The sequence below is a fragment of the Cavia porcellus genome, unplaced genomic scaffold (assembly GCF_034190915.1).
Source record: "Cavia porcellus strain 051 isolate PalLab524CR breed Dunkin Hartley unplaced genomic scaffold, mCavPor4.1 scaffold_7, whole genome shotgun sequence".
NCBI lineage: Eukaryota > Metazoa > Chordata > Mammalia > Rodentia > Caviidae > Cavia > Cavia porcellus.
In genome coordinates, this window is record NW_026947490.1 from 54240001 (window position 1) to 54266520 (window position 26520).

Consider the following 26520-nt stretch of genomic DNA (forward strand, 5'->3'; position numbering starts at 1 on the left):
CTCTAACCAACTGGACAATTCGCAATGATAAACATATTTCATAGAATCTCCCAAAATATCACCTAATAAAACTAGCAAACAATGAAACAGGTTTTTAAGAGGGGACAAAACTTTTGTTCAAGGAATTTATCTTAAATCTCAGCTTCTTGCTGAACGTTTTTAAAAACTTGTTTTTAAATGCCCTTTACTTATTTTACGGGTTCACTTGTTTTCATCCTCTTTTTTCCCGGGCACTTGATTGAAAACTTCTTGTAAGGCCTTGTTTGATGTTTTCCTCACTCTATCCTCACGAAATACACCCACTCCTTAGCACAGGCGGCTATTTACAAATATAAAACACGGAAGAACCCGAGGCATGCCCCGAAGCACGTGAAAACCCTCTTTGGCTCTAGCTCTTCGACATACACAGTATTATGTAACAATCTACAGGAAACTCGTGCAGCTTTCCACGTGACAACACGCTGCCCTATGACTCACTGCAGCCAATCAGAATACTGCACACCTGTGCCTCCTTCCTCTGGTCCCGCCCCACCGCGGGTGCAAAAGGTGAAACTTTGAGGCTTCTGATTGGCTTGCCCCCAAATGGGGCCAATGCGGCTGCGCGCTGCGCAGTGATTGGCCAAAACCTGGTAAACTACGCGCAGGCGCCAACCTCGGTTACTAAGGGCGGGAGTCCAGTGGAGGCGCAGGGGCTCCTGGCGTCGCAGGCGCTTGTGGAAGGCGCTTGCCATGCCCAACCGCAGGGCCAGCCGCAATGCCTACTACTTCTTCGTGCAGGAGAGGATGCCAGAACTTCGTCGACGAGGCCTGCCTGTTACTCGCGTGGCTGATGCCATCCCTCACTGCTCTGCAGAGTGGGCGGTGAGGCCGGAACGAGTGGGCTGGGCAGTTGGGCGCGGGGTGGGCGAGGGCCCTCGAAGGGAGGCACTGGATCTGGCACTGGAAGAATGGGCGTCGTCGGAGCAGCCTCCCGTGATACTTTGGCGTTCACCCCTGAGACCCGGGGTCTTCACTGCGGCTTCTCTTTTTCTGTCTTGCTAAGCTCTTGAGGGAAGAAGAAAAGGAGAAATACTCAGAAATGGCCCGAGAATGGAGAGCCGCCCAAGGAAAGGAGTCTGGGTCTTCAGAGATGCAGGTAAGGTTAGTGGAGGGCAGCGGCCTGCCTGCCTGGCGCCTGGGTACAGTCAACAAGTGCCTGATGAATGAATGTGTGAAACGCCGGTGGACTCCTGGGCGATGAGTGCAGGAAAGAATTTCCAGTTTCAGAATGTCTGTTAAACCCACGAGCTGCTTAATATTCGGCCAATTTAGTGGTAGTAGACCTGAAGAAGTTCTGTTTGAAAATTTGAGGACAATAAATTTCCATCAGAAATGGGAGTATTCCCCTGGTGTCATGATGTTTGTTAACCCCGCGGGATGTTTAACATTAGGATGATTTAATGGTAAGAGGCCTGGAAAAGTCCTAAACTTTAATCAGCAATGGAGTACAGTCTTTAGGAGTTGTACTAGATGACCTTTAAATGTCTCCTAATTCATATGATTAAAGGTGTTTTGTTTTTTAAAGTCCATCACTCTGGAAGGCTGAGACAGGCATATTACAAGTCTGATCCCGGTCTCTGTGATTCAGTTAGACTGTGTTAAAGTAAAAAAAAAAAAAAAATTAGGAAACACCTGGGATTGTAGCTCAGTGCAAAGGCCCAAAGTTTAATCTCCAGTAAGGTGGTGCAGGCGGCGCGGGGAAGGGGGGGTACTTTAATTTCTCAATTTTTAAAAGTCATTTGCACCTGTATTTTTAAGTGACATTTTAGTACCAAACCAGCTTCTGTCTTTTAAGTATTGAAATAACAAGATTTGTAAATGGCAAATGTTTGTATGTCTTACAAACTTACAAAGTTGAATAAAGTCTGAGTGCATTTCTGTGTAGTAGAGTGTTGAAGTAGCAAAGTGTTTTCTTGCACATTTGTGTCAGGATAGTGCAAGGTAATTGTGACGGTTTTCCCCTCTTCCTCCATTTTTTTCTTATAACTGTTGACATTGGGTTAAAATTCAGAAGACATTTTTTAGGCTTGAGAAATTTTTTTATGGATTTATGTTTGAGAGTACACTCTAACTGATTGAATTTGTATTTACTATAGTTATACTTGTGAGCTTTGGGTTTCCTTCTTTATAATTTCGTCTACAAAATTTCCCCTCAGAATTAAGGTGTGTAAATCTCTTGAGAAATCAGTGTGTTCTGGTTTTTGCTTTGTTGAAACAGTATTAGAGTTCATGATGAGTAGTGTTCTGGGTAAGATGACTCAGGAATATAAGCTTGGAAAATCAATGGTGGACAACTGGTTTGCAATTACAGTTGAGTTGGTTATTAACACTTGCCTTATGATTCAGATTATAGATTTTGCTGCTGTCTGCCTTTGAATATGTTGGTGTTATTGACATACGCATTTGTTTGTTGGTTTTATTATCTTTGACAAGTTTTGTAGGTAACTTATGGGTTATTTTGGAATTATTTTAGTAAATTTAGATAAGGTATTCTACAAGAGGTTTTAAGTTTGTGGTCAATGATTCTCTTCCTTTTTAGAAACTCGCTTCCACACCACTAAGGAGGCCAGGCATGTTTATACCAAAGCCGAGTGTCCTACCCCCAGATATGTCAAGTTTGTCCCTAAAAAGTGATCAAGGTAGAGTATTCCAAATATATTTTGCTTAAATTTGGATGTTTAAAACACTGTTGACACATTGAATATTTTATTTTGATCATTTCAAAATAATTGGCTATACATGTTTAATTATGATAGAGCTAACAAGAATGTCATGCATTTGAGAGAGGTCTGTGTGTCAAAGATCTCATCTCTTGGTTTCTACCACTTTACGTGTTACTACATACAGGTACTTAGACTTGTTTAAAGCTAGCCAAATAAACTTACATTATATAATATACAAGGAGATCTCTTGAGATCTGTCATACAGCATAGTGATGGTCATTAGTAAGGTTTTGTAATTGTATTTCAAAATTACTAGGATATTTTGCATGTTTGCAGTATGAAAAATAAGTATTGAAGTGATGCATATGTTCCTTAGCTTAATTTGATCATCCTGTTGTGTATACATATATCAAGGCTACGTTGTATGCTGTAAAAATACATGGTTATTTGTCAGTTAAAAATAAAATTTTAAAAAATTTACTATTGATGGCCGGTTGTGGTGGTGCACATCGATAATCCCAGCACTTGGGAGACTGAGGCAGGAGGACTGCCTTGAGTTTGAGGCATACGTAGTAAATTCAGGGCCTGGCTGAAAAGCAAGATCTTGTTTCAAAAAAAATGAAGGGTAAATAAAATAAAGTATAAAGAATAAAAGTGAAGATGAACTGTTGAGCCAGCCTAGAACAGAGCATAGTTACTAAAGGGTTGTAGTCCTTCTGGAAATTTTTACTAATTGTGTGACAACTTCATTTAACACTAGTACAGGTCTTTTTTTTCCTTGCCAATATGGACAATTGAGCTCAGGGCTTTTTAACTGAGCCACATCCCTAGTCCTTTGTTTTTGAGACAAAATCTTACTGAGTTCCTAAGTTACCTAGGCTGAGTTCAAGCTTGCAATCCTGCCTCAGCCTCCAGAGTGCTGGGATTATAGTTGTGCCCACCATGCCCAGTACTAATACACTTTTAACGTTGGTAAAAGGAACACCATCTTGGTAAATAAGAACATGTCACATATTTTCACATTGTTTTCCTTCCTTATTTGTACATGGTCTTGTATGTATTGGTAAAAAGTATAAAAGGAAAGAATTAAATTTTCTATGGTTACAAAATTCTGCACTCATTCTCAGAGTGCTTTGTTTATTGAATATGGGTCAGAGCTTTTCTTCATCTTTCTTGATACTCCAGGCTGACCTATTGCTGAAGTTTTATAGAGCTGACTAGTAAGTTTATACAAAAAGTATTTACAACTTTAATCCTTGATAAACATAATTATAAAACTTTTAACTTGTTTTTCTGGTATAGTAGTTGAGTTTTTTTTTTTTTTTTTCCCCAGCTCACTTAGGAATGTAGGAACACGGAAAATGGTTCTAAAGCATTTCTCCTCTTGCTTTGAGGTGTTTTGGAAGAGATAATTAAGACATTCATTTGCTTCTTTTGTCTTATGACTTCTTAAAATCTTTTTTTTTCATAGCTCTCCTTGGAGGTGTTTTTTATTTTTTGAACATTTATAGCCATGGCGAGCTACCTCCCCACTGTGAACAGCGCTTCCTCCCTTGTGAAATTGGCTGTGTTAGATATTCTCTCCAAGAAGGTATTATGGCAGTTTTCCACAGTTTTATAAATCCTGGTAAGTAGCCAACTAGAGTAAATGCTTGTATTCATTTATTAATAGTATTTGCTTTCTTAAAAAGCTGAAGTATAGCTGAATTATTAAAATGCAAGACTTTGTAGTACTTAGTTGAAAAACTACTAGGAGTTAAGTATTGACATAGGGTTGTTGGTTTAGGCTTTTAATACAATATTAAGTAAGTATTAGATTGGATGGATAGAAAACCTGAAAATATATAGCTTACCTATGGCTTGTATCTTGAAATTTTTCTAAATATTTTTATTCTTTGCCCTTTTTTTTCCCCTCCAATTCATCCTTCCTCTCCATGGTCACTAGTATTTTTGCTTTGTAACCATAATGATAGAACCTGGAGGCTTTCTTTCCTTCAAGAAATATAGGTACCTTGCTGTAGAGAAGCAATGGCTTCTCCACCTTCTGGGTCTTTAGTGAAGATACCTTTGGCACAAATTCTCTTTAATTATTATTTCTTTGTTTATAAAGAGTAACTTGTTTTTCATAACAGTTTATACAAAATGCCACAATTCTTTAATAGTATTGGCTTGGTGGGGAAAAATACCATAGTTTAATATTTCATATATTCACATAATAAAAATATCTACCCATGTATTGACTTGGTTATCTTGTGGGGCAATACAACTAGAGAACCTCCAGATTTATGCTTCTCTTAAAAATTTTTGTATTTTAGGTGAAATTCCACGAGGATTTCGATTTCATTGTCAGGCTGCAAGTAAGTATAAAGGAAAAAAAGTAAAATGTAAGAATTAAATATAATATGTGTACCTGGTTAAGGCCTCTGCATTAACACATAAAACTTAAGCTAAGGGAAGACAAATATTATGTTGTAGTTGGATAATCTTCATGGAAGTGATAGATGGTATCTGTGATCTTCAAAACCTTTAAAACGTAAGTAGGAACATAGCTAATAAATTTTCACAGTTCTACTTTAAAGCTTTATGTCTGGTTTGTTTCTTTATTGAATACATTGCAATTTCTACTGTATACAGACCTTCACTGTGGGAGTGTCACTGGTTTACAGTATCTTTGCTATCTTGAATCTGATAAATCTTGTTTTGGAAGCTTTTAAGGTTTATATTTTACAACATTTTCTCTTTTTTTAGGGTTTCACTGTGCAGTTCAGGCTGGCCTTGAACTCACACCAATCCTCCTGCCTCAGCCTCCCAGGTGCTGGGATTATAGGCATGAGCCACCATACCTGACTTTACAAAATTTTCAGGTTAACCAAATAAAATGAAGTTTCAGTTTATACATTTATAAACTGAAAATTTGATTCTTTAAAAGCCATTAAAGATTCTAGGAGTGTTTTATCATTCAACCTAATTGAAACTGAGCATGTTGCTCATTCAGGGAAAGTGAAAATGTTTGAAGTGCACCAATTTAAGCATACCTTAAATTGTCAATTTGATAACCCAGGAAATGTGCAAATTAATTAAGATAAATGACTATTAGAGTGACAGTGTGCCGACATAATGACTAAAACTGCCTATGGCATTGGACTGCGCTGATTTGGAGAAGACTTTAACATAGTAACATAGTGGAGCAGATGCACTTGTGGTCATGTGCCAGGTGAATAGTGGGGAAGAACATGCATGTGGGACTCTCAGATAGCCCCCGCTGTCTAGCCTTTTATGAAGACATCACGTGAGTGCCTCCTAGGTGTCACAGTTAGGACATTAGAATCATCAGGAAATTCAGGAGTGGAAGCGATTTTGATACAGAGTCCAGTACTTCTCACTGCATTTCTCTGAAGAGAGGCTTCAGGTTCCTGTGACTGGAGGGCAGGGAGGTTCTGGCTGCTCTTTATCACTACAACAGCAGGAACTGTGCTTCTGTTCATTTTACCAGCTGATGATTTTAGAGAAGTTCAGCTTTAAGAGAAGCAAAGCTTTGACGACTAGTTTCAGCTTCCTTTAGTAAAGGTCCATCAACTCTTCAAATGAAGCTTTATGCACACAAAAAAAGAATGTAACATTTACTTAAAGTGTGGAGAATATTATTGAACAGCAGTGCAGCCACCAGTCAACTGAGAAAACAGCATTGTGCCAGTACCAGTGGCATTTCATCCCAGCATCCATCCCTAGTGGTCTGTCTTCCTCCTTAAACAACTGTTGTGAATTTTGTGTTAATCATTCTTATTTTACTATGTATCTATTATATATTTGTGATGTTTAGTTTTGCCTTTATGAATGCTTATAAAATTCAAATATTGTATGTATATTGCTACACCTGTGTTTTTAAACTCCATGTTGTCTTTTATCTGTTTATGTTACACCTTCTGTGTCTTTTAGTTTCCTTTTGGATACTGGGCATTGAACCCAGGAAGTATTGAGCTACATCTTGAGTCCTTTGTTTATCAGTTTTTGAGACAAAATTTCACTAAGTTGCTCAGATTGACCTTAAACTTGGAATCCTTCTGCTTCTTGGATAGCTGGGATTACAAGTATATATCACTATACTTGGCTTACTATTTTTTTAAAAATCATGTGCAGATACCGGTTTTCCCTTTATGCTTTGAGTTTTTCATTCTCTGTGGTTTTTTATTGAGTGGATGGTTTTGCTTTTAGTTTTACAAATACAAATACGTTGTTTTATCAAGTGAGTTTTTATGCCTTACTTAATAATTATCCTCCACCTAAAGGTTGTATACTATTTTCTTGTAAAAATTACAAATTTTTTTATATCAAAGTCCTTATTCCACCTTGAGTTGACTTGTATATGGTATGTGGAGATTTGGTTTCATTCTTTTCCCCAGATGGACAATCAGTTGTATCCGAATCATTTATCCACTAATCACGGTGCCGTCGGTATCATATTACACTTCTGTTTATGTGTTTTTTTTTCTTCACTTTATTCTGTTTCAGTGCCCTACCTTTTTTGAGAGTTGACTATCACGTTAAGCAGAGTAGTTTGGTAGTATTTTTTTAGACCTTATTCTTCCAGAATTTTGTGGCTACTTTTTGATCCTTTTTGTCTTCCATGAGCAATTTAGAATTGATTTTTTTCATATTTTGCAGAAATACCTTGTTGAGATTTAGCTTGTATCAGCTTTAAATAAATTAATTTGGAGAAAACTGTTACATTATTACTGTAAACATGGGGCCATCCTCATTTTCCATGTCTGCAGTGCTTTTCAGTAGCTTTGTAATTTTCTTCATAGTGATCTTAATAGCTTTTGTTAAATTTATGTTTTACCTTTTTGAATATTTTAATTGATTATCTTTTGAAATTATCCTAACTGCTTATATTTTGATATTATCCTACCTGGAGTTTTAAGTAAGTTCCTTATGAAGTGATATTTGTGAAGTCACTTCTGTTCATTCTAATCTGTCTTTAAAATTAAAAAAGGGGGTGGCTGGGGATTTAGCTCAGCAGCATAAGCACTTGCCTGGGAAGTGCAAGGTTGTGAGTTTGATCTTCAGTACCGCCCCCTTCCCCCCAAAAACAAAAACAAAAAATTTTTTTAAAAAGTTCCCTTAGTATGCTGGCCAGGACCTCTTTACCATTGAGAATACTATTTTCTGTAATTTCCTTTTTTACTTTTAATTTTTCTCAAGCCTTCTTACCTCCTAATTTTTTGTATGCATTCTTTATCAAGATAAAGAAGTTTTGTTTTCCCATTTGACTAGGAAAGTTACAAGTTGAACATTTTAATGAATACTGCATCTCTGATGACTTGTGTTTTTTTGTTCATATGATAATTTGCTAATGTTAAACCATCCTTGTATTCCAAGAACAAACCCAGTGTGCCACCTACATATCTTAAATAAATTACTAAGTTTGGTTTGTTAGTATTTTGCTTCAGGAGTTGTGAATTTTCAGACAGGTCTAACTTTGTCTTATTTGGTTATCAGGGTAATTTGCTATCATAAAATAAGTTTGGGACTCTTTTTCCAGTTTTTAAAATCTGGTTCTGTTTTATAATTCTACAGAAATTAATACTGTTTTTATTTTCCTGAATATAAGACTGTAGGTAATGTCTTATGCCTAATAATCCTATTACAGGGATCTTGTGGATTTTAATAATCTCTTGGTGTTCTTGATGTTCCTTCAAGTTACCAGAGCTCTTCATGTGTGTATTATTTTTACTTGAGTGCTGATAATTTATGTGACAACTTAGTACTCTTCTCTGGAGGACTAACTGAAGGTCTGTCCTTGAAAGAAGAACAGTTATTTCCATTTTGGCTAAACTTGGCCCCATTTTCATGTGTTGATATGTATGGAGCTGGCTAGAACTTTTCCTCATCCCTTCTGTTGATTCTAAGCAGTGCAAATTGGTCTGACCAGGGTGCTGATGTGTAGTCTTTGAAGCAAGGGGACAGGGTAGTATTTCCCTGGCCCTATAGCTCCCCAAAACACATGTGTGAGCCAGGCTCCATGCTATCAGCTGGGATGGAGCACACATCAGAGCTAAAGCAGTGACCCCCAAAACATTAGATACTACCTCAGTTGTGTTAACACAGATTACTCTTTCTGTGTGCCCTTCTCCGCATATTGCAGAGGTGATTTCAACCCTCATGTTTAGCCCAGCTCACAGTACTTTCATATTTCCCGTCATTCTCACAGTCACTCATCCTCAAGCCACTCCATTTTTATACAAGTTAATGAAATCTAGATTCAGCCTTGGGTCAAGGCTTATTCCAGTGAACCTTCATCCTGGCTGGACTTAACCCCTTGGCTTCCCATGACTGTAAATATGCCTTAGTGTCTTTATTCTGACTGTGGTTGCACTAGAAGTGGTAAATTGTAATTAAGTCACTAGAGTTTGAATAACTTTCTCTTAGGATTACAAATATAAATTTCCCAGACCACAACGAGGTCTGGGAAGGGGTCTCTCTACTCTTCAAGAAAGATTTATGATTATATCAGCAGAAAGGTGGAGCTGCTAGCCATCTCAGATACATTAATCCAATTTCAGGCATGGAGGTTCAGTAAGTCCCTACTCACAAATTTTTGAGTCGTGAACTTCCATAAATATGAATGGGCTGCACATTACAAAGGTCTGTAGATGTGAACAGATCATGGAAGTGGCTTGTGTGTCTGCTGGACACACAGTTATGCTGCTGTGCGCTTACTGAAGAGTGCTGTAGCATACGGTAGTGTCGTGCTCACTCTGAGCCCAGGATGTCCAGAAGCAAGAGGCAGAGCAGTGGTGATGTAGTGAGGACTGTTTGAAAGTACAAAGCAGTAACCGTGGAAACAAAAGTGAAAATAATTGAGGGATTGCAGTGAGGCGAAAAGATGGTAGATGCTGCCCCTTCCTATAACATGAATCATTCAACCACTGCCAGAATCCTAAAGAACAAGTACAAGATTGTGGAATATGTGAAGTTTATTATTATGTTTTACTTTGTATAGTTGTGGCAAAAATGTATAAGACTCATGTTGTGAGCCTTACAAATGAATTTGACTTAGGAATGTGCTCTGGCAACAGAATTCATTTGTAACTTAAAGACCTACCATAATTTTAAGTTGGGCTTTGGACCTTAAAAGGGTAGTCTTATTTCTGTTGCTTTTTTGTAAGAATAAAAGGAGGGTAGACACGACTTCCAAAGGATCATCTGCTAAATTCACAGTTGACTTCATAGCAATGGAAGCCAGGAGACAATAGAATACTTTCAATTACATCTTTTATTTATGTAGGTAATAATGGAGCAGTACTTTAAATTCTTGTTAGTAGTGCATCTCTTGAAAATTTTTAGCCTCTGGATCTTCCAGCATTGTAAATACTGACTGGAAGAAACAAACCAAATGCCAGATTCAGTTCTCTTGGATTTTTTTCAAGATTTCCAAATTCCTAATTCCTCACTGGGGAACTTCATAAGTCCTTTTTCTTTTGTTTAATTTTCCCCTTGTCCTGATCAGAAGCTGAACTTCTCCTGCACCTTTTTTAATAGTCTGCAATCTTACATTGAAATTTCATCACTTTATCTCTTCAAACAGAAGCATAATTCTAATCTGTGACCTAATAATCTCAGTATCTGAAGTACTTGTGGATATCTATCAACTTTGTTTTGGTTCTTGTTTCTTGGTGTATCTGGTTATTCACAGAGTGTCTGGAAAGAAGATTTCAGAGCATGTTAAGGCCTATAGTACTGTTACATTTCTCCAGAGAAAATGTATGTTTGCATCTTTGCAACATGTCAGACCTAGAAATCCAGGCCCCCAAAATACTCTGCTCAACAATTCGGCTTCCTCTTCTGAAATTTCCAAATACTCCACTGAGAAAACTACCCCAACTGTAGCTTTATTTCCCTCTGATGCAGTGATTCCTTACTATTTCATGTGTGCTCCAAAGAGCCCCACATGCTGTTTTTGCAAAAGTGCTAGTCTGAATTACTTGGTCTATTTTTTTTCCCCTGGAAATCATGTAACATTTCAGTAGCAGTCATTACTGTTATGTTCTCCAACCTTAATACATTCATGATAGGCAGTGGGAATAATGAAAATACTGCGGCCTTGGTCACTAAAGTGTGTTTGAGTCCTGAGTCCACTATTAACTGATAGCTGCTTTCTGGGTCGTTCAGTGATCTTTTCCTTAATCCTGTTTATACCACCCACCTCTGAGAATAGTTGTAAAGTTACAGGTATATATAAAGAACCGTAACCGTGTTCCATACAAGTGCTTCAGTATGAGAGCTGTCCTCTCTATAACCTGATTTTCATACCTACCTCATAATAATTGTTTTGCTCAGGTTTTTTTTTTTTTTTTGCACTTTTTTTTCTTTCAGGTGATTCTAGTCACAAGATCCCTATTTCAAACTTTGAATTTGGACATGACCAAGCAACTGTGTTACAAAATCTTTATAAATTCATTCATCCAAACCCTGGGAACTGGCCACCAGTCTATTGCAAGGTAATTTTCAGCTGAATAGTTCTGAATTTTAAGATAGCCATTTAGATACTAGAAGATCTACAAAAGATACACCAACAGAAAAGTGTTTTGACCTGCATTAAAACATTCATTCTGAATTTTTTCACTGTAACTAGTGTCATGCCTTTTCTTCTAAATGCCTCTGATTTTGGAGGGTTTTGAAGACTACAAAAGCTGAACATATTTCAGTTTGGGTAGGTACATATATTTTAGTTCCTCCTACTGAAGTATCTGTAGTATGTTCTTACCCTGAAAAATGGATGCTCCATGCTGTGTACTTTCCATTCTGCAATAATTTCATGATTATTTTTATTCAAAGCTGTCTTTGTAGTAATCCCTTGCTCCTGTTATTTGTAATATTTGTAGAAGGCTGTATTCTTTCTTTTCCATAAATTCATCTAGAGTTAGATTATTAGGTTTTAATCTTGTTACACAGTAGTATAACCATGAACAGTTTGCCTAATTTTTTCCTTGACATTGGTTTCTTTATCTGCCTTCTCTGTTTCACTTGCTTTTCAAAAGGTGTGTTGCCATTACTATATAGATATAACTAGTTAATAATAACAGTAGTCTTTTCTAACATATGCCACTCTTTTTAATAGTTAAATTTAGTTGTCACAAACTCTTCAGCTTCTCCCTCCTGTACCTCCCCATACTCATTTGAAGGAACATACATTAATTAATTAAAAATAATCAAGATAGAAAAATACAAATAACTTCTTTTTCCTTTTCCAGTCTGATGATAGAGCCAGAGTCAACTGGTGTTTGAAGCGCATGGCAAGGGAATTAGGTAAGTAAATCTCTGGTCAGCATAGAAAAGTGCATTATGTTTGTTTCCATTTTGATATACATGTTCTAGGTACCCTAACTCACTAATTTTATTTTTCTATTTACTAATGGAAGAAATCAGTCAAGATATTGAACTGCTCACTGTAGAGGACCTTGTAATAGGGATTTACCAGGAAAAATTTCTCAAGGAACCCTCTAAGACCTGGGTCCGAAGCCTCCTAGATGTGGCCATGTGGGATTATTCTAGCAACACAAGGTACTGGTCATGACTTTTGTAATGCAAAGACTTTGAGTTCTTTCTGACATGATTTTGTTAGAATCTATATTTCGTGAGAAAATGTGGTAGCACTAGTTGTTTTTGCCTTTTTATGTAATATTTTTTCTGTGAAACCTTGGAAGTTATTGTACTTTTTTAAATATAAGATTTTATTGGTTGTAATATACATTGTTTTTTATTGGGGGGGGCATTGGTACCAGGAATTTAACTCAGGACCTTGTGTTTGCCAGGCAGGCGAGATACATTGTTTCTTGTGTGCTACTAAAAAATTACTGCCAAATAAATTACCTTTATCACTTAGAATTTCTGTACTGATGAATGTTTTTAGGTTTATTCAGAAATCATTTATTATGTAAAACTCTTGTATTTACATATAAGCAAATATATGTTAGAAAATTAGCTGAAGTATTCATTTTTCATTCTGAAATCTCAGAATTATAGAAAGCTGCAAAAATAGTAAAAGGCATACCATTCTCTCAAATTCCTTAATAAACATTTTAATACATTGTCTTTATAATTTTTTCTCTAAATATATATACCTTTTAAGCCACTTGAGAATAAGTTGCCTTTATCCTCCAGCTTTGTATCTGAATGCTACACTATGTAAGAAAGAGCATTTACATATAACTGTAGTATAATCATCAAAATCAGGATATTGCCATAGATACGACACTATATAATCAGAAGACCATATTCACATTTTACTAATGTCTTCTACAACCAAAAATATTTAATAGAAACTTCAGTCCAGGATCACATGTTGCCCTTGGTTTTTATGTCTCTTCGTACTGCTATAATCTAGAACAGTACCCCAGTCAGACTTCGACTTCTGTGTTCTTGGCATTTGTTTTTTGAAGAGTGCAGTCTAGGTACTTTAAGGAATGTTCCTCAGTTTGAGTTTCCTTGTGATTAAAGTTTGGGTCAGAGGAGCCACAAATACAGTGCTGTCCTCTCAGTGTGTCACACCTAAAGGCTGTATGGTGTCAGTTTGTCCCAGTACTGGTGGTGATAACTTCAGTCACTTGCCTGGGATAGTGACTGTCAGGCTTACCCATTGAAAAGTAATTGTTTTGTACCTTACTAACAAATATCCTGTGGGGAAATATTGTAAGAGTAGCCACTCTATTCCTCTAATTTTCATATAGTAGTTCTAGCAGCCATAGCTAATTTAATCAGAATGAGTACTAAGTTATGAAATAATGATTTTTTCCCCTAACTTGATTGTTTCTTCTGGTTTTGTTAGTTGGGATTCCATGAAAAAAAAAAGCTTTCCTCTTTCACCCATTTTTCTATTTACTTACATGAGTATAGATTCAAATAACTTTTATTCAATGGATTATAACAACTGATTTTTATGGAAGTTCCTTCATGCAGTGGCTTCTGGGTCCTTTTGACACTGCTCCATCTATTTTCTGAGCCCTTTTTTCTTTCTGCACATTATAGTGTAGACTCACCTGTTCTCTTCTCCAGCCTTGAATCGGCCGTTTCTGCAGTGACCGCTGGGGTTCTAGTGGAGGAAAGTAGTACTTAGCAGATAGGATCTGGGTGGTAGGTGTGCTCCTTCCTTTCCAAGTCACTGATTGTCACCCTTTAGTGGAGCGGACTAGGAAATGGACAGACCTATGTATACATTTTATATACCTGGGTCCACTTTGTGTCTGTCTCTGTTTCACCATTAGTTGGTACTGGGCCTACAGTTCCAATTCAGTACCATATAGTTCTCTAGTTTTCTCCAGTTTTAGTTTTGTATTTCTTTCTCTGGCAGTGATGAATCTGTATTTTAGTATTTCTCTACTTGGTTGTCCAGTTCCACAATACAGTGAAAGTAGTCTCAGAATTAAGGAGTACCACTGTTTAATGAAAAAGGCACGGCAGTTCAGGGTTTCTTTACTCTTGTTTTTAAGTGTGAGAGTATAAAAGTGAAGTAATTTGTTCAGAAGTTATCCAGGTGTTTTTTCTTCCATCAGTATAAGTTACTTGTTGAAATATACTTAAGTTCATTTACCTGATACTGTTTTTGTCCCCAGTTTATTGATATAACTGTCTTGAATGTGTGAAGTGTTACTGTTGTTCAGACAAAAAATATTTTCAAAAGTGTCACTTACTTCATTCTAGCTTCATAAAAGTTTAGTTGTGAATATAATAGATTTATAAATTAAACTTAGGTAATACTGAAGTCTTTATAATGATGAATTGCATCCAAGGTCGAGGGATGTCTTTCTATTGTTTAAATCTGTTTTGGTGTCTTTTGTATACATTTAAAACATTTTTTTGAGATGAGGTCTTTCTGTATTGCCTAGCTACTATCAAACTCATGGGGTTATGCAGGCCTCATACTGAGGTCTCCCACATAGCTGGATGATAGGTCTGCACCACCATGACTCACTATTTTTAACAAGTTCTTTTCATTTTCATTTTCAACCAGGTGTTAAATACAAGACTTTTAAATGTACAAGTAGAAAGGCTTTTTGGTTTTGTTTCATTTTGTAATGGTTTTTGCAGTGTAACTAAAGGATATTATCTATAATAACAGCTTCATGCAAGTCAGTAGGATTAGGAATTTTTTGTTTAGTGTTGAATATATTCAATTTTTGTGGCTTCTGTGGACACATGAGAATATGTGGTCTTTGTTTTTGCAAGATATTATATCTCCATATGTGAGTTAATTAGTTTATGAAAGGAAAAGGTTTATTTCGGCTCATGGTTTTGGAGAATCCAGTCTGATTAGTTGGTCATATTGCTGGCCTTTAGGGCTGTATGGAGGCAGCAGATCATGGCAGGAGTGTGAGAGGAACAGAACTGCTTACCTCATCTCTGGGAAGCTAATGAGAAAAAGGAAAGCTTCACCCTTTCCAATAAGCATTAAGTGGGGACCAAGCAACTAGCTTCAGGGCTTTTGAGGGAGAGACTGTCCAGGTCCAAACTGTAGCAATTCGTTGCTTACGTTTTCTTACCTTTCAGGTGTATGTTGTCCTGTTGATCTACCTCGTAATGAGAATGAGGTTTTAAAATCTTGCTACTACTGTTTCTGTATCTCCTTGTATCTCCTGGTAGTTTTAAGATGATTGCTGTGTTATTTGGTTCCTATACATAAAATGTTTGCTGAACCTTGGTATAGTAGGTTGATGAGGGGCTTGTAGGAATAATATTTCCTATTTTCTTGAATGTTTAAAGACCTTTTAATGGTTGTACTTTATTTCCTAGAATTTCTAGAAAATAACCTATATTGCTTGTATCTTCTGTGAAATTTGGTTAGTTGGTTCTCTTAGCCTGTGTTTTTAACTATAGTTACTTGGTTTTTTGCCTAGAGATCTTAATTTCTTTTATCTTTAAAGTCTTAATAGTTTTGCTAGACTATTTGTCTGAGCTTATTGCAGGTCCACTCTGAGGTGTTCAGTGAGCCATTATGATATACAGAATCACGCTTCCTTTTTTTAATGTTAAGTCTGTTTTACCATTTAATTTTGTTTCTAAAGTTAAGATGTATCCAAGTATGTGTGCTTGATAACCATTTTTATTGTGGTTACCTTCTCTGATACTTTATACTCTTTGTTTTTTGCATGATAATTTATGTTTTTTTCAGTTTCTCTTGTTAATTTTTCAAATGAAACTGTTCTTTCTTGGGCAGTTTATGACTTAGTAATTTTTCTTATATGATTTTTCTGCATTTTATGTTTTTAACTTCGAAGTTTCTTATTAAGAGTGTTTCTGTGTTCTCACATTCTTGTTTGAGGGCATTTAATTCAGTGTGGAAATGTTATGTTAAAATTCTGTTCTTCACATTTTGGGAGGGGATAGTGGTAGGAAGTTAGCATCTAAGACATTTTGAGTCTCATTTTCTGTTTTCTTCGCATAGAAGCTTTCTGTAGATGAAAATGTACTGTTTCTTTGCGTTTGTTGGGCAAAGCTGGTGATTTGAAGAGGTTCAGGAGTCTGTTTAAGAGCTCCCTCTCCTGTCAGTGTAGTCACACACAGGTTCGTTAGTGGGGGCTTGTAGGCCCTTCCATTGTTTTCTTTCGTCCTACAGGACCCTTAATGTCACCATCTTGCTTTTTTTTCCTCCACTCAATTTCTAAAGGGTTCTCCTCGCTCCTCTTTCCCTTGGCACAGGCATTTTCCTGTGGTCATCGCTCAGATTGCCAGGATTCTGTTTTAGTATTCATGTAGAGTGTACTTTCTCTCTGTGGGGATGATTTTAATTTAGTCTTTGGCTCTCTGTTTCCTTTCTCTTCCCCACATTTTTTTCCTGGATTCTATAATCCTCCATAAAGGCAGAGTGAGAAATTGAAAATTTACTCTATTGGAATTCTTAAAATCTTTTTTCTCGTTTGTAGGTAGTTGAGTTTTATAGTGTTTTTTTCTCTTGTTATGCTGTAAGTATGGATTTCATCTGCTTTGTTTTAGTTTTTTTGGTTCTTGTTAATTGTGGATAGTTTATGGGTAAAGTGTTAGGATATTTGGATTTATAAAATCTATTACCTGAACTACTACCTAAACATAGTTTCAAAATTTCACATTGATAGTCATTTGGCTTCAGTGTTTTTATGCATTGCCGTGCTCTGTGCCATGAAGAGAGCTGATAGCCCGTTTCTTAAAGAGAACTTCACTAGTATCTCTGGCATTTTTTCCCCCACCACTGACACCCTTTCTTCAGTCTTTCATGCTGGCTTTTTCTTAATCTCATCAGAAGAAGTCAACAGAAAACTTCTAGAGATAAAACTCATATGTCTTCAAATAATCTTTAAATGGGTTCATTAATTAATGGGTTAGAGGGATACAGTTGTCTGAATACAAGCAAGAATAGTAATCAGGTTTGTTTGCTTAGGTCCTGGCAACTATATCCAGACTTTCCAGTGGAATATCTCTGATCGTAAAATGAATTCCAATTCCAGTAAGATTTGGGAAGCGTGTTTCATAATTGAAGACACACAGTGTTAAGTTTGGTAGAGTAAGTGCATCCTGTAACAAGACCACAGTAACTTTGCTGTAAGACATTTTTTTGAATCAGTCATGGTGCCATGTATCTGTAACCCTAGCTGTCTGGGAGGCTAACATAGGTGAATGAAGACTTGAGCCCAGCTTAGGCAACTTAGAAACTTAGTGAGATTCTGCCTCAAAACAACAGATGAACAAAAGAGCTGGAATGTAGCTTAGGAAAAGGTCCTGGGTTCAATTCCTAGTACTACTGAAACACTCTTTGAAGCCTGTGACATGGGGTTTTGTTAAAGACGAAACTGACACTCAGTATTTAGGCACTGTAATAAGGAAATAGTTTGGATAGGATAGATATATCTCATTCTGTAATAAGATTCCAATACGTAATACTTTACACAAAGAAGTGTAAATTGTAGTGAAATGTAGAAGCTGGTTAGAATCTGTTAATGTATGCCACTAAGACTCATCTCAAATACTGCTCTTCAGTATCCTCCAAAAGACTTAATTTATAATAAATGTTGTCTTCAGCTATAGAAGAAATAGGCAGATTTTCTACTGGTAAAATCAAATACAGTTAAACTGTTAAGAGGGCCAACTCTTAGTAATTGTCATGTTATTTTTTAAAATTTTATTTAAAGAGAAAAAAACAGTAAAAGGGTACAAGTAGTACAAAATTTCAAGAAAATAAACAGTAAGAAATCACTAGTAAATAGATTACATATTTTCATCTTAGAAATAGTTGTTCAAGTTACAAAATTAAAGCATACAAAGTGGACGTTCAAACAGTGAGATTGCAAACAGTTCTGTTCAATGATCCAACAAAAACTTAGTAATACGGTTATCTATCTGACACACTTAAATATATATACAGTTATATCCTTTAGAGCACTTTCTTTTCCTCTCTTTTTTGCAATAACAATTACACATTTTGGGTTTTATTACTGCCACAGTTCTTAATTACTTTTTTTTGAAGAGAAACCAAATGTAACAAAACAAAGTGGAGTCAGTCAAAATAAAAGGATGGGGGGCTGGGGATTTAGCTCAGCGGCATAAGCGCCTGCCTTGCAAGCAGGCAGTTGTGAGTTCGATCCCTGGTACCGATAAAAAGGAAAAAGACAAAAAAAAAAATAAATAAAATAAAAGGATGGACATAGTACATGATGTAAAAACAGAATACTAGATGATCAACAATGGTTACCATAATGCCTCTTGCTATCTTAAAAAGAATTGCCTATATCATCAGGTATAATAAAATTGAACAAAACAGTACAGAACAAAACCAATAAAACCAAAACATTGGAGACCTTACAGGACTTCAAAAAAGATAATAGTCAAACCAGAATGGGCATCATAATGAATCTTATTGCCTTCAAAGTAGTTGCCTATACCCTCAAACTTGACACTATCAAACAAAACAGAATAGAGTAAAATCAGTCAAAACAAGATGGTAAGAGCAATACAGGGGTTCAAATTTAAGTTAATAGGAAATCAAAAAAGTTACTGTAATATATCCTATTTTTTAGTTTATTTTTTTTCTCTTAATTAAAAAACAAAAATTTTTAAAAAGGGGAGATTGAGATAAAAGAGGACATTAACAACATAACACAGGTCAGAACAGAACAATTTAAGCAACATAGTGTTTCATCACAAGATAACCTAACATCATAGTAGTTACCATAGTGTCTCTTTCCTTGAAATTTTGTGTATAACTTCGTATACTATAGCATCAAACATACCATAGTGAAAAGAAAACCCACAAACTGGGAAAAAATCTAAGTGAACTGTCCCTTAGACAAAGGCCTTCTGTCTAAAACATAAAGAATTAAAAAAAAAATCAGACCCCCAAAATTCAAAGGTCGAATCCAAAAATGAGCATCTGAGATGAATACACAATTCTCAGATGAAGAAATACAAATGGCAAATAAATACATGAAAAAATGTTCATTATCATTACTCATTAGAGAAATGCAAATTAAAACCACACTGAGATTTCATCTCACTCCTGAAAGAATGGCCAGGATCAAGAAAACCACCAACAACAAATGCTGGAGAGGCTGTGGGGGAAAAGGAACTCTTCTGTACTGTTGGTGGGAGTGCAGACCGATGAAACCATTGTGGAGGTCAGTCTGGATATTTCTCAAAAAGCTGGGATTGGAAGTCCCATTTGTTGCAGCTATTCCACTTCTAGGCATACCCTCAGAAGAACTGAAAGCATCATACCACAGTGATATATGTGCACACATGTTTATAGCAGCACAATTTGTAATAGCCAGATCTTGGAAACAACCTAAGTGTCCATCAACTGAGGAATGGATAAAAAAAGTTGTGGTATTTTTATACAATGGAGTACTACTCAGCTATAAAGAAGGATCACATTGAGATACTTATAAATAAATGGGCGCAGCTTGAGACCATACTCATAAGTTAAATAAATCAAACTCATAGGTATAAATACTAGTTTCCCTAGTGTAAGAAATGATAACGCTACATAAAAGTATGTGGTAATCATGATTCCCCATTATATTACTTTGAAGCCTTATAATGTTTTCACTCATTAATCAGAATAGTTTTATTTTGGGTTGTTTGATTTTACTGTCTGTGATGGTATGAACAGCTATTTTGAAGAAAACAAGACACCATAGTAGCTAGTGCTGATTTAATATCATCTTGAAGTCCGATCAAGCTGTTCTTCTGTCTCCATTGATTTTATCATGTTGTATCTTACTGGATTTTATTATATGTGATAGTATAAACAAAAATTTTTATAGGCAAAGAGATAATATAGAAACCATTGTTCATTTTCTGTCCTGTTATTTTGGAGACTAGGATATTTAAAATTTTATTGATCTCCTGTTTCCCTTATGCTTGTTACTGTCATTGGATTCACTGTGTCTTCCTAATAACTGAAACAGTGCTTTTAATCAGCAAGTATTTACTGAGCATCTCCTTTGTGCCAAGCATTTCTGCTAATGCACAATTAATGTGGTCTTTACCTTTGTGAAGCTGTTAGTTAAGTAGGAAAGAGATATGTATTAAGTAATTTAAAATGCTAATTTTAGCTTGTGATAAATGCTGTATAGGCAATCAACAAGCTACTCTAACAGAGAAGTGTATAGAAAGGTAGATTCCAAAATTATCAAAGAAACTTTTTTTTAAGGATGGAATACACCTTAAAGCTGAGAACTGAAGCAGGAGATAGATGTGAGGAGGCCCAGAAGCACAAGGCATTGTTAACCATAGGAAGAAATTTTATCTATTAAGAAAACGTGGTAGGTTAGGTTTTTAAAAGTCTGGGTGTGGTGCTACAGGCCTGTAATCCCAGCACTGAGGAGGCTGAGACAGGAGAATCCTTGTGAGTTCAAGACCAGCCTGGGCTACAAAGTGAGTTCAGTGGACTGTGTATCAAAAAGACAACAAAAAAAACCTGAGTTTTTAATGGATTTTTTGAGGGGATACTGGGACTTGAACTCAGGACTTCACACTTACCAGGCAAGATGCTACACCACTGAGCTAAAGCCCAGCCTAATTGATGTTTGGAAAGGTGGCAAGAAATGAAGTATGGTGCCTATGGCTGTTAGGTAATCAGGCAATGAATGACTTGGTCTAAGGTGGGAACAGAAGTGGAGAGGAATAGGTAGGTTTCACGTGGTGAAAAGCAGTAGATCCAACAACTGTACCCCCAGAGAATGAATAAAAAGTTGACTGGGTAGCTGGAGAGAAAGGAACAACTGTAGACTGTTGTGAGACAGTGGTGAGAAGTTAGGAGGTGAGCCCTGCGGTGTACAGATGGAGTTACCAAGGCCAAAGGCAGGAGCAGAAGGGGAATCGGCACACACCCCTTAGAAATTCTGAGATATAAAAAGGATCAGAGGCTCACTTTTTGAGGTTTAATAGTTGTCACTAATAATTGTTACAATGTTATTCAAATTATTATAGCTGTCATTCGTATTAATGAGAGTTGATCAGAACAGGAGAAAAGCTGAGACCCTGGATGCAGTGACTGCAAATCTCCTGAGGTACTTGACATGTCAGGGTTATTAATATTAGCTTTTGTTCGATGGACTGTCTCCTTGGAGGTTATGATTGGTGGTATTTTTTGTGGTCTTTTTTTCATTTTTCAGATTTCTTTGAATGTCTGTACTTGGTTATGTTCATATTTAGAAATGAGGCATTAAAGCCAAGTAAGTATTTTATCTTTTTTTCAGTGGGAATGTGTAACTGAAGGGAAAAATAGGTAATGGAACTTAACAATAAATTGAGTGGAGGCAGAATTCTAAGTGCAGAAATACGGAGTGCTTTGCTTTAAAGCACCAGCAACCATTCTTCTGCTAATTCCAGAAACAATCAGTTGACTCCTTCGCTTGGAGTCAGAGATTGACTGATTGGTGCAGAAGTTCTGTGTCGTGTCTTTCCTCTGCTCTCTGCGTAGAACATGTCCTCACGTTCACGCCTTTCTAAAGTTCTCCTAGGCAGATCTCTTTGTAGGCTAGCTTTATCTTTGAGTTCCAGAACTTGAGACTTCTTTGTCCAGTTTTGTCAGGTACCACTCCTTCATTGTATTTATGTTATACAAGTTTTTATTTTTAAAATTTATTTATGTTTTAGTATGTGTTTCTAGTACATAATGTTTACATTCCTTATGTGGAATTGGTGCATGTACATAACAAATCTCAATTCCTTTTCTCATTCCTATTCCCTCCCCGCTTGTCCCTCCTTCCATCCCTTAATCCCCTTCCTATTTGAGGAAGAACTGTTTCCCTATTTTTCTATTATTTGTCTTTTATTCTGCTCATTTTGATTTGCATTTCTCATATAAGAAAAACCATATGATATTCAAGCATCTATATCTGATTTGTTTCACTTAACATTATGGTTTTAAGCTGCATCCATTTTCTTACAACTCTGTTTTTCTTTATAGTAGAGTAGTATTCTGCTGTATGTAAATACCACATTTTCTTAATCCATTTATCTGTTGAACATACAGGTTACTTTCAAGATTCAGCTGTTGTGAATTGTTCTGCTATAAACATGAGTATCCATATATCACTATAATATGATGTCTGTAATTCTTTTGGTAAGATACCTAGAACAGGAAATGCCGAGTTAAATTGGACTTCCAGGTTTAGTTTTTTGAGGAATCTCCATAGTGATTTTCATTATGACTACACTAGTTTACATTCCCACAACAATGCAAGAAAGTTTCCTTTTTCTCTGCAGCATTTGTTATTACTTAATTTCTTTTTTGTTTTTTTTTTTTTTTTTTATCTTTTTCGTTTTTATCGGTACCAGGGATCGAACTCACGACTGCCTGCTTGCAAGGCAGGCGCTTATGCCGCTGAGCTAAATCCCCAGCCCCTATTACTTCTTGATCTTGATGATGGCTATATTTTCCAGGATAAGAGAGGATCTCAGTGTGTTTTAACTTGTGTTTCTCTGATGGCCAGTGATGTTACTCATTTCTTCATGGTACTACTTCGGTGAAATATCTGTCCACTTGCTCATTTTTTGATTGGGTTTTTTTTTTTCTGGGGAGTCTTAATTTTTGGAGTTCTTAATATATTCTAGATGTTAATCCTTAGGAATAACTGGTAAAAAGTGTTTTCTCATTCTATAGGCTATTTTTTCACTGTTTCTTTTGGTGTGCAGAAGCTTTTAAATTTGATATGAACTCATTTGTTGATTCTCAGTTCTATTTTCTGTGCAAATAGTCTCTTTCAGAAAGTCCTCTCCTTCACCTGTGATTTCAAATTTTTGTCTATTTTATCTTCCAGCAAGTATTTCTGTTGCAACATTTAGTTCTGTGATCCATTTTGCCTTTAGTTTAGTACATAGTGAGAGATAAGGGTCTACATGCATCTTCTGCCTGTGGATTGCCAGTTTTCCCAAGAGCATTTATTAAAGAGCCTAGCTTTACTCCAGTGTATGTTTTTGGCCCCATAGTCATGTGTACTTGGGATTGTTTCTGCATCCTCTATTGTGTTCTGTTGATCCATGTGAGCTTTTTGTGCCAATACCATGCTGTGTGTTACTTTATTTTGTTTAATTTTGTTTTGTTTAGCTTTGTAATATAACGAATCTGGATTATGATACTTCCTACTTTACTGTTGTCACCCATAATTTTTTTTTTTGCTATTGTGGGTTCTTCTGTTTCCATATGCAAACTGGATTGTTTGCTCTAGTTCTGTGAAGAGTGATGTTGATATTTTTATTAAGGGATTAAAGCTGTGTATCATTTTGGGAAATATGACCATTTTGAGCATATTAGTTCTGTCTGTACATGACTAGGGGCTATCTTTCCATTTATGATGTGCACTTTGATTTCCTTTTTCAGAGTTCTGTAGTTTTCATTATAGAGATCTTTTACTTCCTTTAGTTTATTTACTAAGTATTTAATTTTTTGCATGCTATTGTGAATAGTGTTTTTTCTCTAATTTCTTTATCAGTGGGTTCATTATTCAGATACAGGAATGCTATTGATTTTCGTATCCTGCTACATCACTGAACTTGGTTACTAATTGTAAGAATCTTTTGGTGGAATTTTGGGGTCTTCTATGTAGAGGATCATGTCATCTTCAAATTATGATAATATTGTTTCATACTTTCCAATATATAACTTTTAATTTTTTCTTGCCTACTTGTTCTTCTAATGTTTCAAGCACTGTGTTGAACCAAAGTGGTAATAGTAGGCATCTTTGTCTTGTTTCTCATTTCAGAGGGAAAGCTTTCAGTTTCTCCCCATTTAATACAATGTTGACAGTGGGCTTATCGTAAATGACTTATCAGATTGAGATAAGATCCTTCTATACCTATTTTCTTTTGTATGGATGCTGTTGTGTATTTTCAAAAGCTTTTTCTTCACCTGTTGAGGTGAACATGTGTTTTTTGTCCTGCTTCTGTTTATATGATGTATTACGTTTATTGATTTGTGTATGTTTAAACATTCTTGTATCCCTAGCATGGAGCCTTCTTGGTCATGATATATGATCTTTTTGATGATTCATTACATTCTGTTTGTCAGTATCTTACAAAGAATTTTTGCATTTATATTGATTAATGAGGTTGGTCTCTTTGGATATTCTTGAGAATTTTTTGGAGCACTGGTTTGGTAGTTATGAATTTCTTTGAGTGCTCTTTATTATGAAAAAATCTTATTTCACCATGGTTTTTGAAAGATCATTTTTTAGGATGTATCAGCCTGGCTTGGAAATTATTTTCTTTTAGGGCTTGAAAACTTCACTCCAAGCTCTCTTCGCTTTTAAGGTTTGTGTTGAGAAGTCTGCTATAATTCTAATGGCTTTTCCTTTATAAATAATTCATTGTATTTTTCTAATCACTTTTAAGATTCTGTTCCTGTGTTGGAGTTCTAGGATTTTGACTATGATGTGTTATGAAATTCTTTTCTGATTGTGTGTATTTGGGGTTCTATATGCATCACTTATGTGCTAAATACATTATCTTTATTTGGAAACCTTTCTGTTGTATCAGTAAACAGATTTTTTAAGCCTTTTGTGCTATCTTCTGGTTTTTCACGAATTTCAGTTAATCTTACTCCTTTGTGTCTTATCTAGTTGTTTGATCCATTTTTCATATTCTCTTGTTATTTTTAAGGTATTTCTCATTATTCACTAACAGCCCTGTTTTCTAGTTCCAACACTCTGTCCTCACATTGTTCGCTCTGCTGTCCACACACGTATTAGAATTTTTTAACTCCCAAATTTCTATTTGGAGCCTTTTTATAGACTCCTGATTTTTTCAGTTAGTGTTTTACATCATTTTATTTAGTTCAGCTAGTTTTTTATTAAGTGTCTTCACTAGACTGGCTGATCATCTCATTTATTTGGCCCAGTATCTTACTGTCTTCTGGGAACTTGCCAAATACCTTATTGAGCTGTTTTGTTTTCTCCCTTAATAATCATCTCAACTAATTCGAGTGTGTCTTTTGTTTTTGTTCCCTTTGATGCTTCATGGATCAGCTTTAGGAAATGTTCCACAGATTTAAAATTTTTCTTTCATGGAGGCATCTTTCTGTTTTTTTATTATAGCAATCCACCATTTTTATTGTTTGTCATTTTCATAGGGTCTCAGGAAAGAGAGAACGGAAATCTGTGAATGCATTTATTTCACATTTTGAATCAGATGCCTCAGCAATTCTGTTAGTAAGAGGTGCAGTTTTTATTCTTAATATACAAGCAAATACTAATAAAACATAAAAAAGTACTCTTCTATAAAAAAACAAGATTTCATAACAAAATAGAAAAATAGCAGTAGCTAATAATACTGTGATATGCTAAGTATCGTACTCTTAAAAGAATGACCAAAATGTTACTCAGAGAGGAATTCCTATATTTCTTTAGAGTATTTCTACTTTTCTTAGTCTAATTTAAAGAGCTTTTCGTATATAACAAAAGTCTGAGCAGCTCTTGTGTATAAGGCATTAGTCTAGGTCTTGTGGGAAATGTGAGGAGTGACATGATCATCCTTACCTTCAGTTGCCTGTCTGACACAAGCAGAAAGGCATGTGAAGACACCAGAAAAATGCACAGTCTTAGTGACTCCCAGATTTTCAGAAGATGATAAGTGAAATGAGAGAGAAATGACTTCAGTGTAAAGGTTTAAAAACTATAGATAGACACATAAAATTTGTCAGCAGAGACTGGAGTTGAGAGGACTCTTTCCAATAAAATTGTTTGAACAATATAAAATTATGGTGGTTCTAAAAGCAGGGTTATTCTTGAAAAGAAGAAAAAATTTTAACCTTGAAGTAGGACAGGAGACTCTTACAACTTCTGGAGGTGGAAATGAAGAGTGTGAAGGTCTTTCTGCCCACATTTGAGTGAGATGTAGTCTTGGAAGCTTTGGGAGTAAGTTACAGATTTCACCTGTGGCCTCAGGTTAGAAAGTTGGAGAGGATTTTCTTATAAAAGCACATCTCAGAGTTTATAGTTGTGTTACAATTGGAGCTAGGGTTGAGGCTGCAAAAGCAAATATTAATAGCTTAACAAAATACACAAAGCAGATCTGATTTTCTACATGAAGAATGTACTTTACTAGAGAAATACTTTCCAGGGGGATTAGAACAATGCCAGCAAATAGTGTGGACTTGTTTTCTTGAATGAGTGCCTGTTACCCTTAATCACTGCTGTGCCCCTACAATGCCCTTTTTATTTCAAAGTAAAATTTATTGTGACTATGTGTAGTTTGTAAGGTATCATGAATTTGTATGGAGGGAGCAACAATATTTTTTTTGTTAGTCTTTGGGTGTTAAATTAGAAACCTTGGCTAAAGTTTTTCTTAAATG

The 26520-nt window shown here is 35.9% G+C and overlaps 1 protein-coding gene across 1 annotated transcript in view; it reads left to right on the top strand.

Moving 5' to 3' along the window:
• Nucleotides 1–612: 612 nt before the first annotated feature.
• The window catches only part of Mael (maelstrom spermatogenic transposon silencer), a 29714-nt gene continuing 3806 nt past the window's right edge, over nucleotides 613–26520 (top strand). The window contains exons 1-8 of the mRNA XM_003468672.3: nucleotides 613–861; nucleotides 1043–1135; nucleotides 2579–2678; nucleotides 4174–4329; nucleotides 5018–5059; nucleotides 11079–11203; nucleotides 11957–12011; nucleotides 12125–12266. Coding sequence (XP_003468720.1) covers nucleotides 730–861; nucleotides 1043–1135; nucleotides 2579–2678; nucleotides 4174–4329; nucleotides 5018–5059; nucleotides 11079–11203; nucleotides 11957–12011; nucleotides 12125–12266 — 845 coding nt within the window. The 5' untranslated portion in view covers nucleotides 613–729. The remainder of the gene's footprint in view (nucleotides 862–1042; nucleotides 1136–2578; nucleotides 2679–4173; nucleotides 4330–5017; nucleotides 5060–11078; nucleotides 11204–11956; nucleotides 12012–12124; nucleotides 12267–26520) is intronic.